We start from the raw sequence: 27,745 nt of genomic DNA, 5'->3' as shown, positions 1-27,745 counted from the left end.
TTTGTTGGTGAGAAAAAAAAACTGAGAAAAGTTCCTCTTTCTGTCTTCGATTTCTTGGTTGGAAGTGTCATAAAAAGGGCTCATTGTCTGCGATTATGGAGGTCTGCGATTGGAATTGTACAAAGGAAGCTCTTAAAGGCCTCGAAAGGTCATTAGGATGTGGAGTTTGGTAAGTCAATAAATAGTAACGAATCATGAACATCCATCCATCTATGATTCAATGATTTGAACGAATAACATTCGATGTCGTAAATTTATTTCATTTCATGATTTGCTGATTAGGCCCAAGTTGCTGATGCTTATTTGACTTGGTTGGGACCTAGTTGACTCATATAAAATAATAACCGGTGGAGGGGACACTAGTGACTAGATATTCTTAATGGGTAATGCAATGGTACCGACTGTTTTTTCGGTACCATGGGTACCGGACACTTCGGCACCTTGCAAACTCGGCACCAGCAAACTCGGCACTTAGCAAACTCGGCACCTCGCAAACTCGGCAACCACTTGGCACCAAGAATGTCGGCACCAAACAAACTCGGCACCGGCCTGTTTTGGTCCCAACAAGGCATCGGAGATTTTTTTTCCCTGGAAACTTTACGTCCGCACATTCAGTTTTTTTTTTTAATTTTTTTTTTTCAATCATGTTGGTGAAAGTGCATCGCTATTTGTTGATGCATTGGGCTTTGAAAATGTTAGCGTTTGGTTGACAGTGACTTTTTGTGCTCACACGCCTGTTTAGCCCACCTTGTTGAGCTGTAAATGGCTCCGCTTTTAACATCGGTCTCATCACTCTCTTTTTTGAATTTAATGTTTTATTGGATCAAAGTTTCGTGTAAATGTTTCCAAAAAATACTTGGACATCGAAATTACGTATTTTCGACTCAAAAACGTCTTGAAAAGTTTACACAAAATAAATATTAATTATTTTGATATCGATCTCTGAAAAGGGCGACCTCACTATGACAGTGAAAAATACAGATTATTTATTAGATGTATCGTTGGTACGGCGTCGAACCCGTCGATACACACGACGAGGATCGGGATTTATTTCAATTTCCAACTGGGTGCCGAGTTTGCAACCGTAGCAGATTGAGCGTTCTCAACCAGGTGCCGAGTTTGTAGTTGTGCATGTGCGGAGTTTGTGGGTGCCGAGTTTGCAAGGTGCCGAGGTTGTGGGTGCCGAAAATGAAATTGGCTGCCCATTTGATAAATAAATGATGAGGCTCCCGTCACCCTACTCAATTCGGACCAAGTTGACTTGGGATTGGGACCGAGTTGACTTGGGACCGAGTTGACTGGGACCGAGTTGGTTTGGGACCGAGTTGACCGGTACCCCCACTCCACTTTCCAACTCAATAATAATAGTAATACGAATATAACCCTTCGTCGGGAGGAGGTTTACGTTATCGCAACTAACTAAGTAATAAATATTTGTTTTAAAGACACTGGACAGTGGACACTATTGGTAATTGTCAAAGACAAGTCTTCTCACTTGGTGCATCTCAACATAGATGCATTAAATAACAAAACTGAAAATTTGAGCTCAAGGTCGTCGAATCTGCGAAATAACTAAGAAAGAAAAAACACCCTTGTCACACAAAGTTGTGTGCTTTCAGATGCTTGAGACCTCAAATTCTAAATCTGAGGTCTCGAAATCAAGTTCGTCTCGAAATCAAATTCATGTAAAATTCCTTCTTTCTCGACAACTACTTCATTTCAGAGGGAGCCGTTTCTCACAATGTTTAATACTATCAACCTCTTACCAAGTGAGGTTTTATGCTAACAATTGTTTTGAGTAATTACCAATACAATAGCAAGAACAGCCAAAAAAGTTTATGTAATATTTTGTTGTCTTTTTCTCTTTGTGTTTCAGTAACAACCCTCTTCAGGAACCGTGTACCCTTGGGTCATGTGATCATCTCTTTTGCAGGTAAATAAAAATGATCTTTTGGCAAAAACTCCTTCAATTATTAGTTTGACTCACTTCAATTTATTGATACTATAATTGCGACGCTGACGACGACAGCTTTCAAACACCAACTCCGTTCAGGTTAGTTGTGATAACCGTACCCCTCCATTATCCTCGCTATGGTTGCAGACCTTCGGGAGGATGGAGGGTAACGATTATAACAATATATTAGGGGTAACCTGTGGCTGAACAGTGAACAGTGAACACTGGCCAAACTAAACTCCCTAAAATATAGAAATTGTCCCCTTCTGGTACTAAATGCTATAAAAGTTGTGGTTTGGGATACATATAAAAAAAACTCTAACAAAACTAGAATCTGGATGTAAATGATGAGACGATTATTTTGGTTTTGGGCAGTGAGAACAGTTTTACCTTTTCAGGTCTGGAATTACATTTCAATGCAGCAAACACTGAGGGCAAGATTTGGGTCCGGAATGCTCCACAGTTTTGAACAAATCTTTGTAAGAACCCTTGTATTTATCATCTTCGCTTTTTTCTCTTCCATTTATCTTTGCTTTTTGATGCAGGGCGTGTACAAAAGCCCATTTAGGAAACTCATGTCCCATTTGTCAAGCCCCGGCCTGGGTTAAAGACCTGCAACTGAAACGAGAGCTTGCAAGCGTTGTTACACTCTACGGCAAGCTCCACTCCATCATTAACAAAGATCCTTCTAATGAAGTTCGAGATGTTGGAATGGTCAACGAGATGGCTGGTCGAAATGATGCCAAAGTTCAAAAGGTCACCACTGAGGCCGTTCTGGAGGGGCAGGGCATTCCAAGAAAAGCGTTACATCCAAGGAATGTTTTGGAGAAGGAAACAGCGCCCTCAGCTGCCGGTAAAAGGAAATTTATCAAGAAACCATCCAAACAAGTAGTCATCGGGAAGATGAGAAGGCAACATAAGGAGCAGGATGAGATCATACAGGAAAATGAAAAGAACAAACTTCTGGCAGGCTCTTCCAGTAGCGAGAACGATACGATCGACCCGATGTCGGTGTTTGACTTCATCCCCTCGCCATGCCAGCCGAAACCCGTGAAGAAACGAGTGAGAAAACCCAACCCTAAGGCGCTGAAGAGAAAGCGTATCGCCGCAGCCAATCGCAAGTGGCAGAAGAGTCACAAGGGTGGGCCGTCCAAAGAAGTCAGGGGGTCTGGTTTAGAGAGTTCCCTGCGGCACGTCTCGTTCTCCGTTGAGACCGACCGTAGCCAGACGTCGTCTTGTCCTGATTCAAGCAGCCTAGAGAGCATGGACATCACTTCTCAAGATGAGGATCAGAGCCAATTGGTCGTCAAAAGCGACGGTTCTAAGACTATAGAGGAGGCCCCTGGAAGCACCCAGGAGAGTGGATACAGCACTGGCAGTTATAAGGAAACCCTAAGCCTTGAAGGAGAAAGTCAACCGTCCACCAGAAATACAGATGAGTGTTCGTCAGAACTTCAGAACGACACGCCATCTTGCGATCCATCTAGCAATCTTGATGATCACTGTGTTCCAGTGCTGCAGCATCTCAAGGAAAATTCAAGGAGGAGTCAGAGAAATTCAAAATGTTCATCTACGATTCCCCCGGATGATAGTTGTGCCAGAGGACTCAAGGTGAGAATTGGTGGAAGAGGTAAAACCACAATAAAAGAACAGACTGTTTCCAGAAAAACACCTTCAGTTATTGACAATTCTGATAGGTTACCAGCTGGAGAGGAGACTAGCAATGAGACCACAGTGATGACAGATCTATCCGTCACCGGTAGTAGTGTACCTGAAAGAAGACTAACTAGACGTAATAATCAAGCATCTTCTCTCTTGATCGAAGAAAGCAACAAATCAGCCAATGACAACCCTCTGGCACGCCAAACAATTAGTCGATCATCAAGAACGACTTCTAAGAACATTGGACAGAAAGACTCTGCCATACCCCCAATAAGAAAGCATTGTCCACGCGAAGAAACTGGTTCACCTTCAGAACGCTCTGTGAGAAATAACCCGTCAGCTGAAGTTGCCGACAAACCACAAATAAAATCACGCTCAATAAAAGGAGACTCAGGAAAGACGTCCTCACACACGCCTACATCACGGAGAAAGGTTGACGAAGGACGTCTCCTCAAGGAGGCAGTGGAAGGCAACCTGGGAGAGAAGGGAACTCCGAGCAACTCTGAGAAGCCTTCCAGGTCCTCGACATCACCAAGAAGTGGTAGTGCTGTCAAGAGAAACAAGCGTGGAGAAACACCTCTGCATGTTGCTGTAATCAAGGTACATTCAAAAGATTCTCAAAAGTAACATCTCTGAAGTAACTTGTCTAAACCAGTTCAGAGTTAGTGCAGACAGCTCTGTGTCTATTGACGTCCCTTTGTTCTGTACTCTCAAAAAAAATACCACTTTTTGAAATTAAGTTTTCACAGTTTAGTTTTATTGTAGGATAAAAGCAATCAAACGGTTCCAAAAACCAAAGGTATACAATCCCTTTAAAAGCACAAAATGTCCACAGATTCTTGGTCCCAGGACTGGGACCCTACTTAATGGCTGAAGTCACTCGTACTGGTTTAATTTGATCAAATAGGCTTAAACTCTGGGTTCTACTGGTTTGAAAACTGAGTTTACTTTACTACTAGTACTACTAGTTTGCCGTGTAACACAGGCGCTTGATTGGTGTACCTACTAGGCCTTGGACGTTTACTTTACGTAATGGTGTATGGAAAAACTCTACTAACCACTTAGTGTTCAAGTGTTCAAGTGTACTGTTGTCTATTTGTACTATAAAAAAAGTAAATGTTCTTGTTTTTTTAATGAATTTTACTTGTAGGGAGATGTGGCCACAGCAAGGCTACTTCTGCAGGAAGGCGCTGATCCTAACTCTATGGACAATGCCAGATGGACGCCTTTGGTAAATTACAGAAAATAACTTCCTTCCTTTTTTCTTTATATAGAAACAAATTGTCAGTGACCTGACAGTTTGACCCTAGTTTTTCTCGAAGGCTAAAATGTCTACATATTATTTAGCCTTCGAGAAACACTCTGTAAGGTTCACAATGTCGGGCCACTAACTATTTTGTTATACCATAGGTCATTTTGGTAGATATGCAGTCTTTTATTTTGTTTATTTTTATATTTTATGCAATTCGCCAGGCACACAAGGCCCTTAAGGCCACTTTAAGGTGTGGGCTACCCCTACTATTATTTTATTCCAGAGCGTTTGCCACCTACTCCTAGGGCTGAAACAGGGTTACCCCCTTTACAGTCCATACGGATGTAGGCTTGGGTATCAATCAGAAGCCTGGCCGGTAGAGCAGAAAGCACTACCTCCCCAACTTTATGTAGCAAGTGTCACGACCGGGATTCGAACCAACACTCTGCTGATCGAACTCCAGAGCTTGAATCCGGTGCTCTTAACCGCTAGGCCATGACACGCCACAGCTTGTTTGCAACAGCTAAGACTAATTCTGTTTCTTGATGGAAACGAAGCATGCAACTTTTCAGCTTTTAGTTGATGTTGACGTAATAATTGCCACTTTTTTTTAGTTGCCTCTAGCTTGTAGTTGATGTCCAAGTTTGTGTTGAAATAATGGGTGCGTTTATTTAGCTTCCCTGGGTCGACCCCGGTCTGCCCCCAGTGCGTACGAATAGCTTCAACTTCATTCCGGGGGCTCACCCGGGTCAGCCCCCAGTGCCCTGCTTGTGGAGTGGGTCACTTGGGGGCAGGCCCCAGGTGCATGACATCACTATGAGAACGGTGGGTGATCGTTCGTTTAGCTCTTGTCAGGGGCTCACCCGAGTGAGCACCGCGGGGTAGACCCAGGGAAGCTAATCGAACGCTCCCATAGGTTGCTTTCTTTTGGTTAGTTGGCCCCAGCTTGTAGTTGACGACCGTGTTTGTTGTGACACAAGGATTTGCCTTTGTTGAGTTTGAGAGAGGATGGTCTCTTCATTAGTTGACAAAATTGTTGTTTTTTAGTTTTAAAATTGATAGTCCACACATTCATTAATTGATAGTAGACACATGTAATGTTCTTTTACAGGCCTGGAGTTACACATGCCACGGAGACCGTGGCCTCTGTTGCAATGCCCATGGTCTTGGCCTTGGTGCCCCATCAAATGTTTTCTCGTTGACTGTAAGATTTTCCAATTGGCCTTGCCCTTTTCAAAGATGAAAATTCCAGGCCTGCTATAATGATAATGTTCTTTGATGATTTCAATTTCAGCACGAGGCTTGTAATCACGGGCATACAGCCCTTGTTGCAGTTCTCCTGGACAATGGAGCTCTGATCAACACCCCTGGGTTTGAGCATGACTCCCCCCTCCACGATGCTGTGATGAATCACAGACTGGACGTTGTTAAGTTACTCCTAAAGCGAGGTGCCTCACTCGATGTCAGGTAGGTCAAGTTTAAAAAAGAATTATGAGATAACGCCCAACTGAAAAGGCCAGACGGCATTTCAAGGTGAGGGCTCCACTTCACTGATTTTGGCTGTCGACCCAAATCAACTGTCACCAGGGAAACATTGCCAACTACTCCTGGGGCTCAAATAGGGTTGTCCCCCTTAACAGTCTGTAAGGATGTAGGCATGGGTATCATCCACTACAGGAGCCTGGTTGGTAGAGAAGAATGCACTACCTTCTCAATTTTTACTGAGCGATTTAGGTTAAGTGCCTTGCTCAAGGGGAGCAAATGTCAAGACTGGGATTCGAACCAACACTCTGCTGCTGACAACTGCTAGACCACTCGGCCACGACACGCCATGATACCCGCCTGCCAAACAATTGAGAACCTACCAAGATTGAGGGAGGGTCATCTCTCTTGATCTTGGTAGCTCTTCCTTTGTTTAAACGGTAGGTCTCTGGCATAATTTTTTTATTCCATACCTATTAATAACGATAACCCTTTCCTTTCCTTCCAGAAACATGCATGGGCTGACCCCAGTAGACTACGCCAAATCTGAGCCAATGAGGGCAGCATTGAAGACACAACCTCTCGTCAACACAGTTACCAAGACAACGCCTCCCATGCCCAAGACATCTGCTCTTTCACGGCAACGACCAGTGGTCCTGTTAGGCACCGGTAAAAACAGATTTCATTTTCTCCAAAATTCCAAACTGCTTATTCCTGTGACAAGACAGGAGGCGACAGCGGTAGGAATATTTTTGTGTTTCCATCACAACATAAAAACCTTTTGGTCAATAGTGAATATTATACACATAATGAATGTTTATGAGTGCAATGGTGCAAATATGTTCATGAGTTGAAAGATGGAATGTTCTATTCAATGAGGCGGAGCCGAATTGAATGGAACATTCCAGCTTTCAACGAATGAACATATTCGCACCATTGCATGAATGAAAAACATTCATTATTTGTTTTATATAACATCCAAGTAGATCTTTGTCATTTTGATTGAAAGATACAACTTTCAAAACAAACAAAGCGTAGGCCTCCAATTTTTAATTGTAGAAGACGAATGCTAGTAATTTTACTAATATGCCTTGCTGCGTTACCGAAGACAACGCGCACGCAGTGATGTTTTTACTCAGCTTTTTCGTTTCGATGGAACGAAAAAGCACGGTGAGTGACTCAGCGTGCAATGGTACTTTTATTTGCTATCACGTGACGGACAATCCTCCAATCAAATGGCAAGGATCTGCTTGGGTGTTATATAAAACACTCTAACCTCTATTAGAACTAAGCCTGGGCGACTAGTGGCGTAGTCCCGACTTTTTATTGCTCAGGCGAGTCCCGACTACCGTTTTTCAACTACTCGATTGATCATGCCGCCACGACTACTACAAAAGTAGTCATGACAACTCCAAAAATAGTCGCGACTAGCTGTTTGGTGAACCAATGTGTCGCTCAAGACTATTCACGACAACATAATTTACTTACAAAACACAATCAGACATCAGTGGTACAATCATCAGTGGTACAATCATTCAATCCTTTCAGCATGAATTGTACTATTGCGCCTGCGCCAAACATGCCGAAATGCATCTTGGCAATTCAAAATTAGTCAAGACTTGTGTCAACGTCGCAACTATTTTTAGGCACGACTAGTTGGGAAGTAAGTTTCCCTAGTCGCCCAGGCCTAATTAGAACCCCCTTTGAGGTAGACTAGTCATCACAAAAAAAACATACTTTCGGGGTATGTGCCTTTGGGATTGTTCCTTTCATCAAGAATGTACCCGACCTTTTTGACCCTCCCTAAATCTTTGCCCATGTTTTCTAAATTAAGTTGTTTGTTTTCTTTAACAGGTCTGAACGACTCCCAGAGAAAACGCCTCCAAGCTTGTGCCAAGCTCCTCGGGAATGGGCGTGTCGTCAGCGAGTTCGGGTCGGAGGTCACCCATCTTGTAGCCTCTTGTAACCATGACAACCTGTGCATGAGGACCATGAAGTATCTGAATGCTGTCTTAAGTGGCATCTGGGTTGTTTCTTTTAACTGTAAGTTTATGTGGCTGCGGTTTTTTGTTGTATTTTGAACTGATTATGGTAATAATAGGTATAATGGGCATTTTTAAATAGGGAGGCAAATTTCAAATTATTTTTTTTTTCCAGTAGACAAAGTGTTTCATGTGAGTGTAGAAAAAAACTACAGATCTCTAACCTTAGTCACAACAAGATTACAAAATGTGATAATTACAAATTGTATTATATATTTGTAGTTATATTTATAATTTTTATTTTTCAGGGATAACAGAGTGTCTTCGTATCAAAGGGCAGGCTGAAGAGGTGAAGTTTGAAGTGAAAGGCACAACGACCTTGTCCAACAGTCCTGGAGCTCAGAGAGGCAGGCAGAATGCTGAGCAGCAGGTAGCAATTACGAATATCAATTTCTCCCATCTATTTAAAATACTCGGCAGTGATAATTATTTTTCAGGAATTTAGATTTGATCTTCTTCCAGTGCAAACAGTGTGATGTAACTGCTTGAGCACCTTATTTACACGAACTTGTTTATTTGTTAAAGGGTGTGTGTACTTTTTGTAGGACAAAAACACAATGTCCACAGATTTACACTAAACTTACACAGTTTGAAGATAATGATAGGAGAAAGCTTCCCTTCAAATATTAGGTGCTGAGGTGCTGTAGTTTTTGGGAAATGAGTAAAAAAATGTCATGAAAATAATTTTGGTCTCATGAGACCAAAATAATTTTAAGCATTTACAAACATATTTTCATGACATTGTTTTACTCATTTCTCAAAAACTACAGCACCTCAGTAAGTAATATTTGAAGGGAAGCTTTCCACTATCATTATCTTCAAACCCTCTAAGTTTAACGTAAATCTATGGACATTTTGAAAAAGTACCCAAATCCTTTAACAGAAATGCCAACTTAGTTTGTTTATAATGCGTTTGGTTATCATTAATATTTTTACGCTTTCAAAGGTTTTTTATTTATCAAAAACAAAATAAGCCCAACCTCAAGGTTTAAAAAAAAAACTATATACACGTCTACCATTGACGACGTACATTGAAATGACGGTACTTTTATGTCATTTGTTGGATGTTTAATATATACCTCCGTATTATACAACACGGACCTCCCACTAATCACGTTACATTTGTGAATCTTTCTGAAAAGCAATGGAGAAGGGTATTCCAAATTGGTTTGGTTTGTTAGCACAAAAAAGCTGCTAAGTCATGGAAAATTTTGCTTAGCAAACACAGGTTACCAGCCAACATTCTGTAAAGTTTACATTGTTGCGACTGGTAACCCACTAATTTGATGCAATAGCAAAGAGGTTTGTTTAAAAGCAGTATTTTCTGCTAAACAGCTTTATGAAGTTGGACCATGGCCTTTAAAGCCATTGGACACTTTCGGTAATCAGTATTGTCCAAAGGCCCACCTTTCGTGTATCACAGCTTATATATAAAATAACAAACCTGTAAAAATTTAGACGCAATCGGTCATCGAAGTCTGGAAAAAAAACAGGAAAACCCACCCTTGTTTCTGCATGTTTTGCCGTGTCATGACATGTCACTGTGTTTAAAATAAATCCGTAATTCTCGATAATGAGAATTTATAATTGTTTTAATGTTTTCTCAAAAAGTAAAGCATTTCATGGAATAATATTTCAAGAGAAGTCTTTCACCATTACCTTCTGTAAACCCTGTAAAAAGTTATTTGTAAATCTGTGAACTTTTTGTCTTCTTCTTTTTTTCCCGAAAGTGTCCAATGGCTTTAAAAAAATTGGGCAGCTTTTTATGACATATTTTAGAAGATTCCACATTTTTTGGTATAACCAGTTTCATAAATGTAACCAGATTTATTCTACTTCTCCCTCCCACCCAGCTCCCTGGTCTTTTGGACGGCTGCCACTTTTACCTCCAGAGCACTTTCAGTCCCCCGACCCCCTCCAAGAAAGAGATTGTTCAACTGATCAAAAACGGCGCCGGTACCCTCCTCAGTCGGCAACCGAAACCCGACGATGATGTTATACAGGCCTCGACAACAGTCCCATACCATGCCCGGTCAGGCTCTGAACTTGCCACGTGTTCGTATTTTATCATCCACGATCATGTGGATAGTAGGGCGCCCCCTAGGATCAGGACTGGGAAGCTGTGCACGGCGCCGATATGTTGGCTTATGGATTGCATATCTCAGTTTGAACTTGTGGATTTGCCAAAGTAAATCTTGAATCTTGAGTTAGACTTGAATAATGTCTGGTACAATGACTTGTTTAGTCACAATGTAACGCTTACATTTGAATTCCTCAGACTAGAGAGACAGTTGATCTGTCAAATTGTTCAGGGCAAGCCTTTGCAAAGCAATCGCCAATTAAGCAAACTCTGGTACCATTGCGCCTTACAAATCCATTCAGATTAAGTTTCTTACTAACTATGCAAAAGCCCCTAATCATGTGACATAGCAACTGACTTTATAGTCTGATGAATAAAGGAATCAATGTGTGGTGAAGAGGTTTTCAACTAGCAGAGATACCAACATACACGATTTGGGCGTAGCAAATACGATTTCGAGCCGTGACTACGACGCTACGATAATACTCAATAAAACACGCTAAACAAGCCGCCCAATATAATTTTATTAAATCGTACAATACATGCAAACAACGAATCAACTATTAAGTGGAAATAAAAATTAAGAAAAATATCAAAATAATTGTAACAGAAAAGAAAAAACACTTTTAATTTTAGAAAGCAGTGTTGAATAATAGCGGCGAATTCACTCGAACATGGTCGTTGCGTGCCCTCTGATCCCCGCTGGCTGGCCGGATGAGTATTTTTACGCTAGTGCATTGCTGCAAGTTCGTACCCATTGATCTCTATTTCACGATGGGGGAATAGTGCACACGTGCGTAGGGAATGAGGTTGTGTGTGAGCTAACGTGTCACAGTAACCTCATTCCTCACGTATCCATTATTATTGTGCCCACGCTGTCTGTACATGTACTTCATCCATGGAGGAATAAATTAGCGAAGCTTGGCACAAAAAGTATGAAATAATGGCGAAAAAAAAAGGAGACCTTCTGAACAAAAATACCTTCAACTGAGTGGCCTGTGAGATCTAAGCTAGACAGTTTCCATGTTTTCTTACTAGTAATTGTAGCGCCGATGTCCAGACAATGCCCAAAATACGGACACGTATTTTTTGCCCAAAATCCGGACACGTTTTTTTTCTTTTCTTTTTTTTCCTTTTTTTTTTCTTCTCTCTACCAATAGTTTGTTGTTGCATTTCTGATCATTAAAACAAAACATTTAAGTAAGGCTACCCTTTGTTATGTTACATTTATTTTTGAAACAAAGTCAGAAGATGAGGGATTTTTTTTTCTTTTTTTTTCCACTGGCCATTTTAAAGATTTGTAGCTGTTCTGTTAGTGTATACAGAGGTAATTGTTATTTCACAACAATGCCTGAAAATGAGCTAATTAGCATTGTAGAGAGTAATAGAAAGATCGGTTTAGGGAGCCCAAGCTGCGCTCGCCTTTAACTTTTGGGAGATGCTACTCTTTTTTACAATTCAATGTTGGCATCTCTGAACTAGTGGTTTAAACCCGCCGAGGCCTGGTTCTTGATAATTTTACCGAGACGAAGTCGAAGTAAAGTATCAAGAACCAGGCATCGGCGGGTTTATACCACTAGTTGAAAACCGATTCAACACACTTTGATTCCCATTCATATTCGGTCTAAAAACATCAACACTTTTTGTCAAAAAGTAGAATAAATGCAAAAATTATAATTGTTCAATGATTTCTTTCAACACAACACCCCTCCAGCTATGAAATGGTAAGGCCCTTGGGTAAACAACTCCTTATAAGGAGATTGCTGTCCACATTGCACGTATCGCGTGATGTGGCACAACTGTCCCGTCCGTTGCTCTCGACCAATAGGAATGAAGAAACTGTCCTATAAGCACAGGTGCAAGCTCGCGTGTCACGCCTATGTTTCAACACTTTTTACTGGACATTATCAAAGGTTTAAACGATCGCGCTCTCCACCAATAGGAATAGCGAAACTGTCTTAGGTATTTATGAATTCAAATTTAAGTGGTAACTTGTAATAAAGCAAGTCATTGTACCAGACAATATTCAAATATAACTCACAAATACCTTATTGAAAAAGGGGGAATATATGAAGTAAAAAGGGGAAGCCAAAGATCAAAAGTTTTTAGTGATAACTATTGATTGGTCGATTGATTGATTAAATGATTGATTAAGTGATTGAATAAATAATTGATTGAGTGATTAATTTAAGTGAGATATAGATCAGAATAATCAATGGATTCAGCATTTTGTGAAAAAAATACCTCATTATGCAGGAAATAACAAACATTAGAGCCATGTTTTTATGTGACACCGCAAGACACAAGTGCCTTTTTTAGCCAATTTGATTTGGGAACAACTTTCTTAAAAACTGAATTGTTTGGACAAAGAAATCGTCCAAAAACAAATATTGTAATAACTTTTTAAAAATATACATGTAGTACAGTTTGTTTAATAAACAGAATGTTTACATTAACAAAGTATACATTTGTAAAAAAAAAAAAATGTGTCTGTGGTGTGGATGTTAAATTGGTCCGATATTAAAGACAGTGGACACTATTGGTAATTGTCAAAGACTAGTCTTCACAGTTGGTGTATCTCAACATATGCATAAAATAACAAACCTGTGAAAGTTTGAGCTCAATCGGTCATCGAAGTTGCGAGATAATAATGAAAGAAGAAAAAACCCTTGTGTCACGAAGTTGTGTGCTTTCTGATGCTTGATTTCGAGACCTCAACTAAACTTGAGGTTTCGAAATCAAATTCGTGGAAAATTACTTCTTTCTCGAAAACTACGTCACTTCAGAGGGAGCTGTTTCTCACAATGTTTTATACCATCAACCTCTCCCCATTACTCGAAATCAAGTAAGGTTTTATGATGATAATTATTTTGAGTAATTACCAATAGTATTGCTATAGCTACTTCTTGAAAGCATTTGTTTTACCATACCAAATTAATGAGATAGGACCAAGTTGTAATGTAGCGCTTTGATTATTTTATATGTAACGGGGCAACCACCCCTCCCTGATTCTGCAGCAAGTCCCCTAAAAAGACCCATCTGCCACGTGATGATGAACGAATTTAAAATCTTCCTTATTATGAAAACTTTTTCCTTGTTACATTTGAATGTAATTCTAGATATCTCCGCGAATTTTGCACAAAATCTCCCTGATTGCAAGATGCAAATGTCGGCCGCTCAACTCCTTAGGAGTGTGCAACACGCACGTAGGTCACTCGTCATCCACATCAACAATGGACTTGTTCCCAGACTTCTCACTTAGTCTTTTATTGTATGTGTGAATCTCTCCCATACCAGGTTTGCAGGTTTGAAGAGAAACGGGCGGGTACTCCCAAAGCCAAAGTTGTCAAGTTGTCAGAAACAAGGAAGACCAAGTCAATTATTTTGACAAGTATTAAGAGCTTTGTTTGAAATATGAGACCCATTTTTGTAGCACCTTGTTAGTATTTAAAACAAAGTGCTGAAGGGCGATGTGAAGCCAACCATGCCAGAAACACCACGGCAACCCCTTCTCTTATAACCATAATTGTACTGGGCCTGAACTTTCATCTTTGAGAGGGCGAGGCCATCTTCAGTTTAAAATTAAAAACATCTCAAGACTATTTGAAACTTTTGAAGGGGCACCGAGGCCAAGACCAGGGCAATAGAGGTCATGGCATCTGTTTAACTTTTAAGGCATTTTGTTTGGGAAATAATGAAATTGGGAATAATTATTTATCAAACTGCCTCGCCAACAAAATTGAAAAATTACATTAAATATTTTTGAGGCATTTAGATAGCCTAATCAGTTTAAAACGCGCCGAAAATCAATCCGGAGGACGTTGGTTCGAATCCCCTCTACTAGTCAATTCTTTGTTCAACCCAAAAATCATTTATTGATATTTTGTTTCCACCAAAGTTTTCTTATTTTTTATTTTATTAAAAATAACAAATTTGGGAGTAAGCTTGTTTGTTATCGATACGAAAAAGGCAGGACGTCCTGGTCCTTTTGGGCGTCCAACCAACCAACTTGCGCACCGGCAAGTAGCAGACGACAAAAGTTTCTGAACAAAGTTTGTTTGACCAAGTGCATTGTGGGTATTTTTCAAGATGGCGCCTCCCACAGTGACAACGAGTTACGTGAGTTGTGCTTGTAATCGAGTCCCACATTGTGTCAACTGGGGCTTAAATGGACTCATTGCTTTCGGTACAAGTAATTCAGTGGCTTTGTATGTACCTGAGGTGAGAAATTTGGCATTTTACATTTTGTATTTTGAGGAAAACATCTATTTTTCATGCCTCGATCTTCCGTTTCCATTTCTGACCATCATCATCATGTGTAGCGCATGCCACACACATGTTGTGTGGCTGACCATGGGCTGACCAACTCGACACAAAGGTTCGGGTATGTCGGCCGTCGTGCGCCACGACTTGTGCCTACCTTTTGGAATCGGCAATTTTCTGGTGACATGTGTTTTCAGTAGGATAACAGGAAAATTGTTCACAATCAAAAACCAATTTTATTTTTTTTCAAATAATCTATCAAATTTTTTAACAATAACACTTACAGTTACACTTATGGTGTGTTAAATTTTTTAAAGTTTTGGTTTTACGTTGCGAGAGACAGTCCGCCATTAACAGTGCGTGTGCTTGCACGATGTTGGAGCAACGTCATATACATATGTTTTCACACCTTTCATTGGTTGGTATTTTATTGAATATTCAGAAGCTAGTAGTATGGCGTGCAAAATAAATCAAAAAAATTATTCAATTACTACTAAACAAATTTAATCACATTTTTTTCCTAAGGCATTATGGCTACTAGATATTTTATATTAAAATCCAGAGCTATCATATTCATAAGGCATGAAAGTAAAACACCCCACACCCCTTGAAGCAGACACACTTCATATTAATCTGTTTTCCCCCATTTCAAACCAGTAATGTTTGGTTTCAGGAGATAAGAAACCAATCTATGATATTTTCTCTTTAATTAAATGTAGACATAATATTTATGACGCTTATCAGAATTTATTACAGTTTGCAGTTAATAAAAAAAAAAGTTTTTTTTACACTTTCACTTAAAATATATTAATTTTTCCCCCATATTGGTACACCATAAAATCCCAAATAGCAACCACCTCACGTGATCTATGTAGTGACTAAAGCAGAATGAAACTCAATCTAGCAGATGGTAATTTTGATTTGAACTTTCGAGGTTGGATGATGTTTCTTTGACTCATTTGAGTGTTGGCATAATAATGCACTTGTGAGTTGTACCAAAAATCAATCATTTTATAAATGTTTGGGCATAACCAACGACAGGAAACTTTATTCTCAGCATGATTAAGCCTGATGAAAACACAGACCGTGAGTAAACTGCATAGGTTCTGTCACCGGTGCAGCTTGCACAATCTCGCGGGGAGTAAACGGGAATCAAAGTTGGGGTTCGAAAACATATGAGGGCCAATAACGTATGACGCTACGATACATGTAGGCTAACTAAAAGCTTACTCACTGCTCACTCACTGATTTAATTGTGAATACTGATTATTCTGAAATGAAGTCAGTAACTCAACTCAGCATAATCATCCGAGAAAAATAAATTGTATCTGACTGGAGTGAAAAACTGAAACTGCCTGCCCCCCAGTGATGGTGAGAGTATTTGTAGTGTTCCACTCACTACACAAATTAAGATTCAAATACTGCCAGATATATATATTAACAAACACTGATTCAAACAATCATTTATTTGATTTGAGAATTAATATACACAGTGATTAGAATTACACTTTGTTTTACAATTTCAGCCATCTTGATAATGCCCCAGCATGCAACTCGTGCGCACGTGCATTATAAGCAGTTGGTGCAACCTGTGTCTGTGTACTAGTTGCGATAACGTAACCCTCCTGCTTCGCCGTCGGCAGGAGGGTTACGTTATCGCAACTACCTGTGTACGCTGTAGCAAAACCGCTACACATTTCCTTCCTCCATGAGTCCACCATCTGGTATTGTGGTTGCTGTGTGCATGCGAGGCAGAACAGTGAATAAAGAGTGCAATGCAGCTAAAAGCAACTCCAACTTCGCACCCCCCTCCCCCCATAAAGAAACCCCAAACTGACAACCCAAAACCTCTCAAAAACAACAAAAAAACACCCACAACGAAAAAGCTGATTTTTTTTTAATTCCACAGAAATCTAAAAGGTACTCTTCACATTAGAAAACTTAATTAGATATAATTTTAAAGACTTTTTTTAACATTGTTAATCTGAACGCAGAGACCCGATTCTGCCGGACAAATTCATTGCCTCCTCAATGGACACAGAGGAAAAGTCAACTGCGTCAAGTGGATACAGTGCCCTATCGTTGAGCAGACAGGTCAGCTAGCACAAACGGAGCTCGTATCAGGTTCACAAGACAGTACGCTCATCGTATGGAGGGGTCTGGATGGAAAGGTAACTTACAAATTTATCTAGTTTTTACCGGAACGTTTATTTTGGAGATTTAAAGGCAGTGGACACTATTGGTAATTACTCAAAATAATTGTTAGCATAAAACCTTACTTGGTGACAAGTAATGGGGAGAGGTTGATAGTATTAAACATTGTGAGAAACGGCTCCCTCTGAAGTGCCATAGTTTTCGAGAAAGAAGTAATTTTCCACGAATTTGATTTCGAGACCTCAAGTTTAGAACTTGAGGTCTCAAAATCAACCATCTAAACGCTTACAACTTCGTGTGACATGGGTGTTTTTTTCTTTCATTATTATCTCGCATGTTTGATGACCGATTGAGCTAAAATTTTCACAGGTTTGTTATTTTATGCATATGTTGAGATACACCAACTGTGAAGGCTAGTCTTTGACAATTACCAATAGTGTCCACTGCCTTTAACATGTTCTTGAAAATGTACTTGAATAATTTGCACTTTCATAGTGAAACTATCAGAGTTTTTCCTGGTGACTGATGCCAGGCCTCGAAATAACACACGGCACCCAAAGCAATTCCCGTGGTGCCCTGTGATTTTAGCTGTGGTATGGTGCCCTTTGCAAAGTTCCAATACAAAAAGTACGCCCAAAAAGTGCCCTAACTGGGCTCAACAAGTGCCTCACTTGGGGTCAAAGGAGGCAAATGATTGGCTGGTAGCGGTTCTTTGTGTGTAAAACATGTGCGAAACCTCAGCGTCCCTGTAGCGTCTCGTGTTGTGTAAGGGGTCTATTTTGCAAAAAAACCTGATGATTTACAAGCTAGGGTTAGGATTAGGGTTAGGATTTGGAAAATATACAAGGGGTGTCAGAACATAGGGGGGGTTGAAACATAGGGTTGTTGGAACAATTTGTCCGTTACTAATGCCATGTTCAGCGCCCTAGAGCATGTCCACATGATTAGGGCGCTATAAGTTTTGGTATTATTTGGGGTGTAACCAATCTCCATGGCTCAATCACTGGCCATCCCAGGAAGGTTCAAGGTTAATTTTATTTCCACAGTATCAAAAGACAAAAAAAAAACAATATCAAACAGCAGTCAAAAGAAATCATTACAACAATGAAAAATAATCGTTTCACAACATAGGTTTGAAGAAATAGATGCATAACAATGTTGACACTGCGGAGGGATCCATTTAAGAAGCAAAGCTTGTGGGCAATGGTCCCTTATGACATGCATATGCATTGAGATTATAAAATAATGTCAAGTGAACCGTAGAGGTCCGTGTTCGAGTCAAGCCACCAATGAACAAAATATAACAGCAGGTCTCAATGCATATGCATGTTTACAAAGAATAATTAGTAAACACTGAAACAAACAAAAAACAGACACAAACAGAGGACTGGACTTAAGACAAAACACACACAACAGTCTTGCCGGTCAGCAAATACAGTATCGACCGAAACAAATGATCCCATAGCGGGGGATTTAACAAGTGTGGCTATGGGTGATAATAAATATACACAAGGATCCCATGCGGGAGACCACTCGTCCCCGGTCCGCAGTAGCATGGTTCAAAGCATACAATTACATTTGTAAAACACTCATCAACAATAAGATTTCAGTATATCAGTTTTAAAGACACGTTTAAAAATAAATACACTTTTGGAGGCTTTAAGTTGTTCCTTAAGCATGTTCCAAAGCATGGATCCTTCATGTTTGATAGTTTTATGAGCGAGGGAAGTACGGGTGTAAGAAATGTGGTAATTAGAAGCTTGGCGGGTGAAGTGAGAATGTACCTCTGAATTTAACGAAAAAATTGATTTAATGGCGGAAGGCAAAACTGTGAGTTGATACATGAGGGACCCAAGCTGAAGACGATAGATGTCCTTCACTTTTAAATTGTTATATTTATAGAAAAGGGGATCTGTATGTGTATTAAATTCAGCAAAATTAATTATACGAAGAGCTCGGTTCTGTAAGAGAAAAAGTCTATTGAGATTGGTAGCAGAACTTGCTCCCCATGCAAGTATCCCATAATTAAGATAAGAACCGATTATAGTATTATAAAGAGATTGTAGTACCAGTTCAGGCATAAAATGCTTGATCCTATTGATCACTCCAATATTTCTAGCAATAATTTTACAAATGTAATCAACGTGACTATTCCATGTTAGTCCATGGTCAACAAAAAGTCCCAAAAACTTACAACAATCAGTTTTGGTAATGATAATATCGTTAATCTTTACAGGACTTGGTAGGCCTCTGACTGAGTTACTGAACAACATGTAGTTAGTTTTAGCGATATTAAGGGACAATTTATTGACCGTAAACCAGGAGGCAACTAGTTTAAGCTCATTGTTAACAGTATTTACAAGATAGTCAGGTTTACTATGGGAAAAGAATAAATTTGAGTCATCCGCAAATAGTATAAATGAGAGCACACTAGAGCAATTTGTGAAATCATTAATGTAAAGGATAAATAACAAAGGCCCTAGGATTGATCCTTGGGGTACACCATATGTAAGGAAATCAGACTTGGAATTTATGTCATTGACGGAAACATATTGTGGCCTTTATCCCGGACAAATAATGAAAGACTCATGACACAGTGACAAGGTATTTGTTGTTCGCTGTCTAGCACGGACAGGGTCAACATTTATTTCTCTCAATTTTACTCTTTTGTTCAACAGAAAACATTTCAACATTGAAAGGAGTCAGCCAACTCAAAAGGTTTACAACAAAGTGGACAAAATGCCACTACACACAATTCTTTACCTCCAGTGATAATACTTGAGGAACTTCCTGATGTCTACCAGGAGTCTAAGAATTATTCAATTCAAATAAGTTTGCCGCGGACTTACAATACACATTGCATCCCAATAAACGGGTTTGGAAGTGTCTACTCCAAAGCACTGACTCCACCACGTGGTGTCTATTACCGGTGAAGCCAAAGGGACCTGGCAATAAAAACAAGCATGCACATGAGATTTAATGGCTGACACCTTAATTCTTGTCTCTTGTTATAAGTACACATGTACACATAATACATCACCTGCTCCGAGCGTCTGCCAAAGCATTTCTCACATGAGTCTACCTGAAATAAACTATGAATTCCATCTAATTATTTATATTTTATCATAATTTAGTTCATATTTTACAAACCACCAAACAAGTTGCTTGTCATGCAATGCTAGCAACTTGCTAAATCCCCCCTCCCCTTTTTGTTACAAATAACTGGGGTTTAATTCATATTTAATTCTTTATCTTATTATTATGATGATTATTATTGTAACTATCCTTATATCCTTATTACAATATTCTCTTCTGAATGTGAAGAATATTAATGCTTGTGATAGCGTTAGTCGGATTACGTGGTAGCCAAATTCTGATTGACTTGAATTGAATTGAATGGTATATTCGTCATGAATTATATGAAAAACTGAAATTTGCAATCCTTTTGTACAGCAACGTATAAAATATTAAAAGGATGAGTGCCGTCCCATTTGTATATGGGCTTATCTTCTACTCTTAGATTTGTTCTATTAAGGACTCTTGAGTGGTTGATAATATGAACGTTTGATGTTATTTCTTCTCTACAAAACTTGTGAGCTATCTTATTTATATTTCTCGTAGCTACTAGCCCTGCCCCTGTTCATCCTTATCACAGCCATAAACACAATGCATGTACTTGTACTTCACTTAAACGCTCTAAAACTGCCAGAAACTCAAGCAGAGTATTTTGCCTTTTGCTGTATCGCTTTTCCCGATACAGATGACAAACTACGGTCCGGGATTAAAAAACCAGAGATAAAAACTTGAAAAGTGCAAAACTCTGGAAAAACCCTCGGCCACGGCTTAATAAGCCGCCTGGAACACATACATGCTGATGTCCACATTTGTTAACGCCTTTTGCGTGGTTTACTAAAAATAAATATCATCTTGTTAAAACAAAAAACGTGTCAAACGTCTATACTTTGTTTACATGCTTTACTGCGTAACGCAGGTACAAACATTTCTTAATTTCATATGCATATGCTACTCTGATCACAATATCTGACTAGTGTGAGCAAAAGCTGGCGGATACCCTTAATATTTTCTTTTACCCGTTTATCTATCTCCCATGTGGGACTCTTGAGGATGTTATTGGTCTCTATGTGGATAACAAGTGTCGTCGAGCCTGGTTTCTGTGCATCAGCCTCCGTAACCGACCGTTCAGTTCAGCACGCCTTACCCCTGACAGACTGGACCCGATAGTGCGACCTCCCCCAGGTAGTTGGTCTCCATTCTTTTCCGCACTGGCTACGATCGAATCGCCCATTATCCACGATGTCATTGATTCTGAAATTAATAAGAGAAAGAAACACGGCAGCAACAAGCACATACTTTTTGATGCTGTATTTAGCACATGTTGGTTTGTTTGTTTTGCACACAATTAGCTAGTCAATCCAATAGGTCCTTTTTATTTGATGAAAGTGTTATACTGAAGGACAAATTAATTGATTGATAAAGGCCCTTTCATTGTCCTACGGGATTTGATGTCGTGGTTATTAGTTATTTCTGAATTACAACATCCGGTTTGGTCTCACGTAAATTTGAGACGCGGAGGACGTCTTCCATCGTCCCATTTCCTTAATTTCTTCTTCTGAGAACCCGTTCTGAGAAGCTATTGTGGCTGCTCCAATTCTGAAGCTATGTGAGCTATACCTTTCTGGAGGTAAACCTATCAAAACAATTCCTTGTTTCAGTATGTGATTACATTGATATGATGTCAATGGTTCCCCATTAAAGTGAACCAATAGCGGTCCATGATGATTTGGCCTAATTTGTAGGAAATCTGACATGGCTTTCACCGGGCAGACATCTAGATCACGTGCACTTTCTATTCTTAAATAGGAGGTTACGCCTCTCTGATCGGTTTTTGAGTATCTGATCCGTAACTGCATGAATGTTGTGTGTTCGGTTTTGATTGACACATCCTGTTGAGATAGGACTCTATCAGACTCAGCTTTCTTGCTGCTGCATGTGAATTCCCCTACCCGTAAAAAACCGAAAAATGCCATTTGTAAATGCTGCTCTCCATAACATGTGTTCGTAGTGTGATTTACATAGGGATACCAGCACTCTTGTCAATTGCTAAAAGTATATTATACGTGATAGGGTGCCTAATATCCTTATTTGGGTTATCTCGCCTGCATCCCTCAATAATCTTCTTAATGATAAAACTATCTGATGGGTTTTTCCATCCATTGGCTTTGTGTGCGAATGCTATAGCAGACATGTGCGCCGTTATTGTCGCTGATGAGTACCCTGATAATGACATGTTTGAAATATATAATAATAAGTCTTGCACTGAAGTTGGCCACGCTGATCCCAAATTATATAAATGCCTAAATGTTATGAAGGATTCTAGACTGCTTGCGTATGATTTCCATGTTGCTGGTGCTAATGCAGACTTAAATAAGCGATGGGCTTCCTTGTTCAGATGGTCTACAGGAATTGTGGTACGAGGGTGCCTATTCCTGCTGCGTCTGGTGCAATTTGTCGGAAACGCTCCATCTGGTACCGGGACAAAGCATCACCTTTATTAAATTTTTTAGGAATGTGTTTAGCACAAAAACGCCACATTTGATTTTTTGCATTGCAGTATAAAAATTATCAAAAGTTTCATTATGTATGGACTCTTAGATGATTGCTTATGTATTATTGCTACTGCCACTAATATTGTCTAATCTCAAAATTATGCGTCTTTACTAAATCCACGTGGTCGTATTCCAGTAGTGTAGTTACTGCCGGTAAATGGTGATGGGTTCATGTATAGTGCCCAAGGTTCACTATCTACCATCGCCCAAGAACGTTGTGGACTTTCTTGCGTTCTTGCCCTAAATTGTTGGTCATATGACCGCCAACCGACACCCCCATACCGCGAGGCGGCAGTTCTAATCAGATGCATGTATTCGAGTTAATCTTGTGTTCGGCTAGGGTGTTCCTTCATCAAATATATGGATGTATAGACTAAAAGGGGCTTTTACTAATAAAATTATTTATTTACATAATTTTGACGGATTTTTCCTTTTCTCTTAATAGATTTGGTCACTTAAATTTAATTTGCATTCTACTTGGATATCCTTTTACATTATTTATGTTTTTAGGAATTTTTCTGTTTTTGTTTGTTATTAATTTGTTTTCACACTGTGCAAACCTTCTCCAATTTTACCCTCCTAAAACTGGTTCTCATCTCGCAGTCCATGCTTTATATTTTATTTTATTTTTATGTTTCAACTATTTTATTACTTGTCTTATTACTTGTATTACACCAAGATGTGGGGAGGCAGGTCTTTGGACCACAGTAATTATTTTGCTTTTGTTTCTCCTAGCCCATCTGGAAGTATTTTTTGTATTGTCATGTATTGTTGAAATGGCTGAATAACTAATAATAATAATAATAATAATAATGTCCATGCATTGATGGATGTTACGAATTGCTTTGGTTTATTACTTTCCCACACAATTTGACCCTCCTGGTTTACCGATAAAGCTATGCTTTGGGTGTCTTTATGTTGCAAGTAGGGGTCCCTTTTGTCACCAAAACTACGGTACTACTACATGTACGTATCTCCTTTGATAATCATGGCTTTCCGCTTTGATGTATACTTGTTCCAAGTGGGCTAAATGCTGATACCAGGGGTGTAAAACCTAACTGTTGTTGCTGGAGCAGCTTGTGAACAGGGATCCAAAAAGTGTCTGTGTTATTGATCACTACTGGTTCAGTGACAATCGGCAAGTAATTGTTACTATTGAACGCCCATACTTGGGTTGCATTGTTACCACTTATACTAGTGTGATTTTGGGTTGCATCGTTACCACCTATACTATTGTGATTTTGGGTTGCATTGTTACCACTCATGATACTATTGTTATTGATTGATGGGCCATTGGTTCCTGGTATCCCTAAGGGAACGGGCTGTGTCCCTGGTGACGGCCCTGGTTGCCGTCGTTGACCCGTTACCGGTTCAACCCACGGATGGTCTCGCCCTGGTTGTGCCCGTGGTTCTGGGTGGATATCTGCCGTCACCTGGTGTTCGTGGGTGCGTAGGTTGCGCACCGTAACTTGATTAGCAGCCAAACGTCGAGTTGCACGGGTTTGTGCCCTTTTCTGTCGTCCATGGCCTTGCCCATCAGTGAGTGTTCGTGAGTTTGTCGATTGCGGTCCCTCATTTCGCTTCTGAGCCCGTTTTCTGCCCATAATTTACCGTGCTATTAAAGTAACTTAGGCTTACTGTCGAATATTTATGTAGTTTTTGAATCGCGATCGTACAATTCGAAAAATTTCTGGTAAGAGAAAATCGGGAGAAAAATATTTTGACCTTCTCTATCCGTTGCCGAGACAGAGAGTGAACTGTAACAATGCTTACCGAAGCGTTATCGAACTACGCCGGTTGTGATTGGTTCTTCAAATTGATAGAACCTTTAAAACACGCATCATGATAGGTCCAGACCGTGCGTCTCCAAAAACAAGGAGACAATGAGGCCTAGCGGACCGGATCACTATTTGCCGTAGATAAATGAGTTTTTCTTTGATGCTCGAAATAAAACTTTAATCTGTGAGATAACTCCTAAACCACTCCAGGGGAATTCCTCGGATACCATAGTTGGAAAGCTTATACAATAGTATTTGATGGTCTATTGTATCAAAAGCTTTTGAAAGGTCAAGGAACACCCCTAGAGTATGTTTGGAGTCATCGATGGCATTAGAAACTTTATCAATAAAATCAAGGAGAGCATGAATAGTAGAATGTTTACTACAGAAACCGAACTGTTGATTTGTTAAAATATGAAACTTATTTAGAAACTTAATGGTACGGGCATATATACACATTTTGCATATATACTTGCATTTTCGTGAGGTTGTAGGGTTTGACAAGAATTGACGAAAAAATTTACTCTTTTTCTTGAGGGATTTGAGAAGGGAATGTGTAACCCAGGGAGTAGTTGAGTTATGTTTAGCTTTGGTATTGTTGTTTTGTCTAACTATAAAAGAGTATTTTGATCATACAAAAAAACAAAACTATCCAGAAAATTATTATAAGCAGTATCAGGGTTATTACAACTAAGAACATTAGTCCAGTCGAAAGAGTGTAAGTCATCAATAAACTTTTTCAGGTTCACATTAGATAAATTTTGAGAAAAAGATCAATTGTGATTATGAGGAGCACTTGAATTGGGAGACTGTACAAACATAAAAATTGGCAAATGATCTGAGATATCAGAAATTAAAATACCGGATTTAGAGGAGGGAAGAATGTTTGATAAAACATTATCAATAAGTGTAGAAGAATTATCAGTAATACGTGTGGGCATGTGGATTTGAGGAAGGAAGGAGTAGAAAATAAATAAATTGATAAAGGACTTGGAGCTAGGATTGGTTGGGTTTAGCAAATTTATGTTAAAATCACCTGAAATTATGCAAAATTTATTATTATAGTCAACACGAGAGCATATCATCTGAAAAGAGGTCATGAACTCATGGTGAACAGCTGACGGTGCTATATACACAACACCTGCAATAACGTTTTTTGCATTCGGAATACAACAAATACAACAAATAATGACTCAAGAGAGTCATCTGAAATATACAAATCTTCCCTAACAGTAATATTTAGTTTATTAGAAATATAGAGGGCAACTCCACCTCCAGCCTTTGTGCCTTGTCTGTTGTTCACGATGAGCTCATACCCAGGCAAAAAAAGTAACTGTGGGGGGATGATTTAAGCCAGGTTTCAGAAAGTGCAATAAAAGAAAAATTATGGTTGATTGAATTTAAAACAATTTTAAGTTTATCTATATTTTTTTGACACTTCTAATTTTAACATGCAGTAAGGAAATACAGCCATCATCAGCCGGCTTTGGAAATTGCTCTATGGAATAATATTGAGTATTATCAGATAAATAAAATGGAATGTTATCATCATTTTCTTCTTCGATACATTACAATAATCTATTTCCCTTTAGATCATTTGTGTGCACAAGAAAAATAAACTCATAAAAATGCTGACCGACAAGAAAAACACGATACAAGAAATAACGAGGTACAAAACAGTTTACAAACACAGATACTAAATTATGAATGCAAAAGTTGAACATAAGAGAGGGCAACGGGAAATACATAGACACTACAATTTCTTATTGACACCTGTCTAAAAAGAACAGCACTGCTACCAATGGTTGAAAATTAACGTTTGAAGACCACCGGTTGGTTACAACAGAAGTAGGTTTGATAAGTCCGACTGGGGAATTTATGACTTGGGAGTATATATTTTTGGCCATTGATGTAAAGTTGGCCATTACGGAAGCTTGGTTTCTTGCCTTCTTGAAACGCCTTGCTCATAACATCTTTCAGGCTTCTCTTCTTTGCTGCATCAACTGCTGGGAGATCCTGAATCAATGGGATTTGATGGGATCCCATTGAAAAATTGCATGGGATTAATGGGTTTTGGATGGGAATTTGGGACACATTCAATGTGGAATTTGGGACATATTCAATGGGATCCACAGGGGATCCCATTGAACCCATTGAATCTCATTCAAAAAATATCAATGTGACTCAATGGGATTTAATGGGAATTTTTTCCCGGGCAAATGCTTGGTTAAAACACCCGAGGACCAGTCAAAATACACTCCCACGTGGTGTGGCTAGCTTGGACAGTCTTGAAACACGCCCACTCATACATGTATGAAAAAGGAGTTTTGACAAACCTGACGGACCAATGAAATGGCAAGCTAAGTGGTCCTGTTGCTTATTCACTGCAAAAAATTGAGGCAAAACCCTGAGTATGCGTGTCTTGAAAATATATGTATGTGGAAGTTAGAATTCTGAGTTGCAGACAGTAATGATCTAAGAAACAAATCTACTGCTTACTTACTTACTTATGATTGATTGGAGAAACGCCTTTTGGACCCCATATCCTATCATAGTTTCCTTCCAATAGGCATCAAGCTCTTTCTTTAACGTTGACACTGTCTTGGCATTTACTATTTGGTGTGGGAGACTGTTCCAATCATTAATGATTCTCTGTGTAAAGAAGTTCCTTCCGCACCCAATGTTTTTGTTGAAAGTAGGCTTGTACACCTTACTGGTATTTCTAGATGTATTCAAGAATTTCTTGCAATCGACATTTCCAATCCCTTGACCAGCTGAAAGGTTTCCATAAGGTCACCTCTCAGTCGTCTTTGTTCTAGTTTGTATAAGTTCAGGGCTTGAAGTCTTTCTGTGAAGGGGAGGCTTGACCAAGACGTTTCATCACCTTGAAAGTGCTTGGTGTACCAGTGGTGCCAGTACATGTATGATGTGAGCTGGTCAAGGGATGGGGTGTCGTGGCCGAGCGGATAAGAGCAACGAATTCAAGCTCTGGTGATTCTGTACAGCGGAGTGTGGGTTCGAATCCCGGTCGTGACACTTGTGTCCTTGAGCAAGACATTTCACTATAATTGCTTCTCTCCACCCAGGGGTAAATGGGTACCTGTGAGGGCAGAGTTGGTTCTTGTGATTGATTAGCTTAGTGCGCTACATATTTGGCAACACAGGCTGTATACTCCCCAGGGAGCTGAGATGGTTTAAGGAATGATTTAAGGCCCAGTGACCAGGGGTAATAATGTTGAAGCGCCATGAGCGTCACTGCGTGACGGACCTGAGCGCTGTCTAAGAAGCCACTATTATTATTAGGATTAGGATTGCCATAGTCTAGTGCATGAAACTGGAGTTGTATGCCCGATCTTATTTGAATGCGTATTCAAACTTCAGGGACCAAGTTGGTCCCAACCAGTTTGTACTGGAGCTAAAACAAAGTTACCTCCTTCACATTTTGTAAGGA

The 27,745-nt window shown here is 39.6% G+C and overlaps 2 protein-coding genes across 2 annotated transcripts in view; both read left to right on the top strand.

The window, feature by feature from the left end:
* On the top strand, positions 1-10,874 carry LOC117300070 (BRCA1-associated RING domain protein 1-like). Its single transcript, XM_033783748.1, has 9 exons — positions 1-169; positions 1,877-1,933; positions 2,500-4,216; positions 4,767-4,847; positions 6,163-6,335; positions 6,859-7,019; positions 8,205-8,393; positions 8,641-8,762; positions 10,246-10,874. The coding sequence occupies exons 1-9, from the start codon at positions 96-98 to the stop codon at positions 10,582-10,584; spliced, it is 2,913 nt and encodes a 970-aa protein (XP_033639639.1). The 5' UTR covers positions 1-95; the 3' UTR covers positions 10,585-10,874.
* Positions 10,875-14,571: 3,697 nt separating this feature from the next.
* LOC117299884 (elongator complex protein 2-like) overlaps positions 14,572-27,745 on the top strand; it is a 45,202-nt gene continuing 32,028 nt past the window's right edge. Inside the window, exons 1-2 of the mRNA XM_033783472.1 lie at positions 14,572-14,693; positions 16,730-16,906. The gene's annotated coding sequence lies outside the window, so the exon portion shown is untranslated. The remainder of the gene's footprint in view (positions 14,694-16,729; positions 16,907-27,745) is intronic.

Source organism: Asterias rubens, chromosome 15 (genome assembly GCF_902459465.1).
Source record: "Asterias rubens chromosome 15, eAstRub1.3, whole genome shotgun sequence".
In the NCBI taxonomy this organism is placed as follows: domain Eukaryota; kingdom Metazoa; phylum Echinodermata; class Asteroidea; order Forcipulatida; family Asteriidae; genus Asterias; species Asterias rubens.
The sequence above is the reverse complement of the archived record's forward strand: the minus strand, read 5'-3'. Positions and strand labels throughout refer to the sequence as shown.